This window comes from Arachis hypogaea, chromosome 4, assembly GCF_003086295.3.
Source record: "Arachis hypogaea cultivar Tifrunner chromosome 4, arahy.Tifrunner.gnm2.J5K5, whole genome shotgun sequence".
NCBI lineage: Eukaryota > Viridiplantae > Streptophyta > Magnoliopsida > Fabales > Fabaceae > Arachis > Arachis hypogaea.
In genome coordinates, this window is record NC_092039.1 from 101,530,421 (window position 1) to 101,536,942 (window position 6,522).

The 6,522-nt window shown below is 28.6% G+C and overlaps 1 protein-coding gene across 1 annotated transcript; it reads right to left on the reverse strand.

Moving 5' to 3' along the window:
* Positions 1–258: 258 nt before the first annotated feature.
* Positions 259–5,979, reverse strand: LOC112797068 (ammonium transporter 2). Its single transcript, XM_025839827.2, has 5 exons — positions 5,349–5,979; positions 4,618–5,015; positions 3,399–3,684; positions 2,757–2,860; positions 259–1,238 (listed from the first exon to the last, which is right to left on the reverse strand). The coding sequence occupies exons 1-5, from the start codon at positions 5,584–5,586 to the stop codon at positions 807–809; spliced, it is 1,458 nt and encodes a 485-aa protein (XP_025695612.1). The 5' UTR covers positions 5,587–5,979; the 3' UTR covers positions 259–806.
* Positions 5,980–6,522: the final 543 nt, after the last annotated feature.

The window sequence follows — 6,522 nt, forward strand, 5'->3', positions numbered from 1 at the left end:
GCTTCTTTTTTTTTCTGTATCGCAAATTACATCAATCTTGCTATCATCAGCTAAAAAAGATTTGGTTTATATATATAATCTAATTACTTAATGATAGTGTACAAAGTGAATCAAAGTTAAATCCGGTTTTAAAAGTAGTTGGGAATATACAGTGATTAAAAATAATAATATATAGTTAAGCTTATTTATAAAAGTAATAGACATTATTTTATTTCAAATGTAAATTATACGACAAGAGGAACAAAAATCATAACCATGTTGACATTGAACTAGAAATTTTCATTCCTGAAAATCAAAATTCTACTTACATCACACTCAAAATTAATTAGCATCATTTGCCTATGATATTTCATACAGATCCACTTTATACAATTGAGTGAACAAATTAAATTAAAGCTTCAACGCTCAGCTACAACACTAGTAGAGTAGAGCCTCTCTTCTCTGTCTCTTAAATATGGAGAAAACCTAATTATAGTGTCAATACTAATAACTTTATGACGTTTCAGTTTTAGTATACCTAGCTCAAAGGAAAAGGAGAAGGGTAATAAAGTCTTACAACAGATTTACATCTCATACCACTTAAACAAAAAAAAAAAATCCATGTATTCTAGAAATACTGGTATTCTAATAATTTTAATTGTAAGATCAACTATTAAAATTATTAGAACATCAATATGTATTTTTTGAATACCTGAAAATATAGACAAAGATATTTTAACCATCTATTCTTATGAAATAAATGATTAAAATTTCAAAATGTCTATCATGCAAAAATAATTGTGATTAAAAAAACACTACTATACTACTCACAAATTGATGGTGACACCTCTTGCACCACTAACATAAGGTGAAACAGAAGAATTGCCATTATTATTTTGTGTCCCATGCCTTGTAGGATCATATTTTTCACCATCACCCCAAAGTGCATAAGCTTCTTCACCATGAACAGCATCATCACCAATCTCAAGTTGCTCATCAGGCATCCTCAAAGGTATGAACAATTGGATGACGAGAAGAATTATGGTGGTTGAGACCAAGTTCCAACCAATTACGAACAATGCTGCAACCAATTGTTTTAGGAACTGAACACCACCACTACCACCATAGAATGCACCTCTTGAATTGGTTACCGGTAGTAGCAGGTTGCAAAGTGTTGGTTCTGCGAAGAGACCTGTGAGAAGCCCACCCAATAGGCCAGCTACTGCATGTGTATGAAATACACCTAGGGTGTCATCTACCTGAACATAATATTGAAAATTAATTGTGTAAGGAGAAAAATAGAATAAATATGCACATCATATATGGTAAACAAATTAACTAGATACTTATAGATAGATTAAAAAATCATATTGTGGTTAATGTTTTTTTTTGTACAAAAGTAACTATGCATATTTAGCACTGCTAGTCATAATTATTTGTTGGTCTTCACCTTCTTATATTATCATATACTCTCTTTATTTACAGATAATTGTCCACCATATTCAATATTAGAAACATGATTGAAATGTGTATTAAAATTAAATTACAAAAAAAAAATTTACAAAGTTACCATTAATAATGATCATCTTTCTTGATTATTTTATTTATTTATTATTCTCTTTTGTTGTTATTCCAATAATAAATTAAGGAATATATGATCCAAAATATCTTATATACAATTATAATTTTTTTAAAGAGGAGTGTTAGTATTAGGGATCAGCAAATTTTGTGATTTATAATCATCAATTAGTCATCATTGATATTTTTAATGGTGTGTGATTTCATCTAACAGTGCGAAATTTTTTTTTTTTTGGTTAAATACTAGCCAAATTTTAATAAAAGTGCTGATTTCCTAATTTTGTTTAAATGAACAATTAATTTTGTAAAAAAAAAAAACAACTAAAATAGTTCAGCCCGTATAAACTGGTGACATAAAATATTATATTAACCGTCTAATTAACTACCAGCCTACCACCATAGTTAAGTAGAACCCATTTTACGAATTAATCAATTAGACTTAAACATGATAATAGCATGTGTGAACTGAACCCCCCAAATTACATATAAATTAATAAAAATAATGCAACTATTCTCCATGGAAAATTTAACAGACCAGACTAAATTCCAAGTCAACTATTCAAACACGAAAATCCAAGAGATAGAAACAAAATGGAATACCCCACCAGCTAATATAAATATATAGTACTAATAACTAAAATAAATGAGAAAAATATAAAATATAAAAAGAATTTTGTAACAAGTAAATTTAAATACATTTAATAATCTATAGATGAAAGTAAATTTTTTTATAAATAAAGTAAATTATTATTTTATTATTAAAATTTAATATTCATATATTGATAATATAAAAGAATTTTTATATATTATTATATTAACAAAAATAAATAGCTAATTTTGTTATTTATTTTTTAAAAAAATATTTAAATACATTAATTTAATTGAATGATCATATAAAATTATTTTTTTTATAATATTAACACATACAAATTAAACTCAAGTTTCCAGATTATCCTTTCAAGTTTCAACCTTAGCTTAGAGTGCTATTGAGCTGACGATGAAGTTGAATGACGTATGATATTATTGGCTTGCTTCTTGTATCATTGAATGAAGTGTTAAAAGTTAAAAGATTCACGTGCATAACAAATGAGAAAAATAAACGTGACCCTACACCTAATTAAACTTTTTGCTTAATTAACGGTGAGAAATAATAGTGTGTTATTGGAAGAGAAAAGAGAGAAATTAAAGAGGAGGAAGACCTTCTGAAGGAGGCTTGACTTTTTGTGAAGAATCATCATTGAGACCCACGGAATGCTTCCAGATAGCATTCCCATCACTATAGCCGCCCACGATTGCACAAGCCCTGTGTGTGTAAGCAAGTGTTCAAGGCCCCATTATCATTTTATTTATTTTCTTTTCAACAAATACTGCATCTACATATATATAGTCTAATACTAATGGAATCTTATGTCACTATTATAAATTTTTAAGTAATTGTATGTAAATTGTATCATAAGTTCATAACACACTTGCTATTTGCAAGGAAGTATATATAATTATATATATTAGTTGTTCACTTTTTTTCATTGATATGTTTTATTATTGTATAAAATTAAAGGTTGAGTTTATATTGTCTATAATTAATTAATTACGATATTTATAGTGGCTAAATAACTTTAGCAATGTTTAAAAAATATTGATAAAAGTTAAAATGATATAATTTTATTTTTTAATTAAAAATATTGTTAAATAGTTAAAAAAATATTATTTTAATTTTATCATTAGATTGAATATGACTATATGAGCCTCAGTTAATTAACTTGAATTGCATTATATATGAAACAATTAGTTTGTGATTAATGGAGAAGAAACGCAATGCATATGCAGATGTAAATGTATACCTGCACCAGGAGTGATGCACACAAGTCCAGTCATCATACCCTGAACAGCGCCAACGACAGAGGGCTTCCCAAAGAAAGAAACATCAAGAGAGGTCCACACAAGGAGGCTAGTGGCCGCACAGATGTTAGTGTTCAACACAGCAATCGACGACGCTGTGTTTGCGGCGTACGGTGCACCTCCATTGAACCCTGACCACCCCATCCACAGCAACCCTGCTCCCGCAAGCATAAGTAGCACGTTGTTTGGCGGGAACCTTTCTCTATCACTCTTCAGCCTTGGCCCAACCTGCCCACCCATAATAATATTCAACAATATTAAAACTTTCTTAATTGTGATTTATGTGCCCATGTGGGTGTGGCCACCACGGTAATTAATCATTATAAACCAAGTTGCTAATACAAATATTATATGATGCATGAACGTAGGAAATTAATTACACTCGTAATAAGTTTTCATCTTACTTTATGATTTATGATGATTATTCTTTTTCCAAAGGTAAATACATAATCAGGTATCGGCAAGTGGCAACGCACGTAACAAAGAAATAATAATAAATTAGATGATAGGTAGCTAATTATATGCAGAAGAAATTAGTTACCTATCAAATAATAATTTTTACGTAATAAAAAATTAGGTAAAATATATTTTTGTTTTCTAAGATTTTGAATAATTTTAAAATCTTTCTAACGTTAAATATTTCAATTTTATTACTGACACTTTATATATATTTTTTATTTTGTAATTTAAAATTTTTATTAGTCAAAATATTTTTGTTTTCTAATATTATCATATATATATAGGATGGAGGTGAATATATAGGCGATGATATACAAGAGGAAGAGAGAGGATGATGATGCAATAGGATAATATTGAAAAAAAATCATTTGTCTAATAAAAAAATTAATTGAAGGACGGAATTTGAAATATATTAAATGTTATCATCAAAATTAAATTAAATTAAATATTATAGATATTTTAAAAAATTTTCAAAAAATGTAAAGAACAGAAGTATACTATACTTTAAAAATTTTTAATAATTAAAAGACATTCATAAATGATAACTAACTTAGAGAATTAAAATATTAATGAAAAGACTAAAGGATGAAAAAAATATTTATGTGACTTATTTTTTATATATTAAATAAGGAAGTGAAGAGATAGAGGAAGTAACATCAATAATGGGAACTTAATTAAGTTTGAAGTAGTTGATGTACCTACCCAATAAGCAGCAGTGAATCCAGCAATTCCAGATGAAAGATGAATAACATAGCCACCTGAGTAATCAATAACACCCCAGTGATAAAGAAAGCCACCACCCCAGAGGCTGAAAGCACCAACAGTGTAAGAAAATATGAGCCAAAGAGGCACAAAAGCCATCCAAGCCTTGATGTTCATGCGCCCAAGAACAGAACCAGCCAGCAAGATCATTGTTATTGCCGCAAAAGTGAACTGAAAATACACAATGGAAGCCATAGGGAAAAAGGGTGTCTCCATAGCCTTCTCAAGTTTACCATTTTTGTAATAATGAGCGGTTTCAGGAACCTTGGCTTGTCCTATTAGGTACTTTTGACCTAGTGCTGGTGCTCCTTTCCCCCAAAATGGAAGAAGCTGGTCACCTGCAAAAATAAAAATTGATTATCAAAAAATCTACACTTGGATTTTCTATTAAAAAGGGAATTATAATATAAAAAAAATTAAACGAATAGTGTTAGGGACTAACACATTTAACGTGAAAAAAAAGTTAATTAATATTATTTTAAAAAGATAATATCAAGAAAAATTGTTAGTTATGTAAGATCTTTAAAAAAAAAAAACTCACATTTTAATATAATAAAGTTTCTATTATATAATAATTTTTAATTATTAATTTAATATAAATAATTAAGTGCAGCAAATTTTTACTACATATGCAGATAATTTTGAAGTATATGTTTGCGAAAGGTTCTTACCGAAGGCCATGCGATAGCACACAAGGACCCAACATATTAGAACCGCTGCAAAAGCATAGAGAGCCATGAAAGCCGAATTGACAGCCCATTTCTTCTTTACTATGCTTGCGTAGAGTATAACCAGTCCCGGCATGCTTTGGAGGCCGACGAGTGTCGCCGCCGTCATCTGCCATGCGTTGTCGCCTTTGTTTAGCCAGTCTGGTGATGCCGGTAGTTGCTCTTGGTATGCGCTCGCCATAGGAGGAGGATGAGGAGGAGCAGAAGGAGAAGCAACTAGTGTTGAAGGAAAAAATTGGACACAGTATAACTGTTGATCAAGTTTTTAGATATACGGTGGAATATTTGTGTATATATATATATATATATATATATATATATATATATATATTTCAATATTTGTGTGCTTTTGTGTTGGTTGACCATTGTTGTTGTGTGGTTTGAAAACTCGGACACTCGTTTTGAAACATTGGAAGGTTCGCCTGAACTTCGGTTGTGTTTACACAGCTTTTAGCAACTAACAAATAAAATAAATAGATTAGCAATAAGATGAAAATCGTAGTGGATGATTAATTTATTTTAGATACTTTTTTATTTTGGGTTCATATTTTAGATACTTTTGTTTGACTTGATTGTTTGACAATGATAGGCTTGGTTTTAGGATAGAGGAATCAGGAATGTAATTTTAACACTCAACTCTTTTTACATCATATTTAGTTTATCAAAAATATTAAAAAAATCATTAAAATTTATTATATTTAATTATCAGTCATTAATATTAAAAATATAAAATTAATAACTAATAAGTAATTATCAAAAACAATAATAAATTCTGATTCTGATGTCCCCTAATGTTTCTTATAGTTTATTTTGGGAGCCCATTTTATTGTAATTTATAGAATAATATATAATCTTAGCTTGCTTCTAACACTTTATTTTTTATATTTTATCCTTGATTTGAACTATTGCTAGTCAATTTTAAAATCGAGTAATAGCAGTTTAGATCTCATAATGTATCTTTTAATTTTAATATAATTTCTGGTATTCTTTGTTTTTTGAAAAGTTACAATAAACATGTCCAAAATTTACAAACTTTTTTTATTTAAAATTACAAACTTTTATTAACACTTGTGCAAAAAAACACATTTTTTGAAGCTAATAATGATTTTAGATAACC

Excerpts from the sequence above, each read along its gene's own strand:
- LOC112797068 (XM_025839827.2), bottom strand. The coding sequence starts at position 5,586 with ATGGCGAGCGCATACCAAGAGCAACTACCGGCATCACCAGACTGGCTA. Across the intron at positions 5,016-5,348 it reads GTGCTATCGCATGGCCTTCG|GTGACCAGCTTCTTCCATTT; the intron begins GTAAGAACCTTT and ends TTATTTTTGCAG. Across the intron at positions 1,239-2,756 it reads AGTCAAGCCTCCTTCAGAAG|GTAGATGACACCCTAGGTGT; the intron begins GTCTTCCTCCTC and ends TATTATGTTCAG.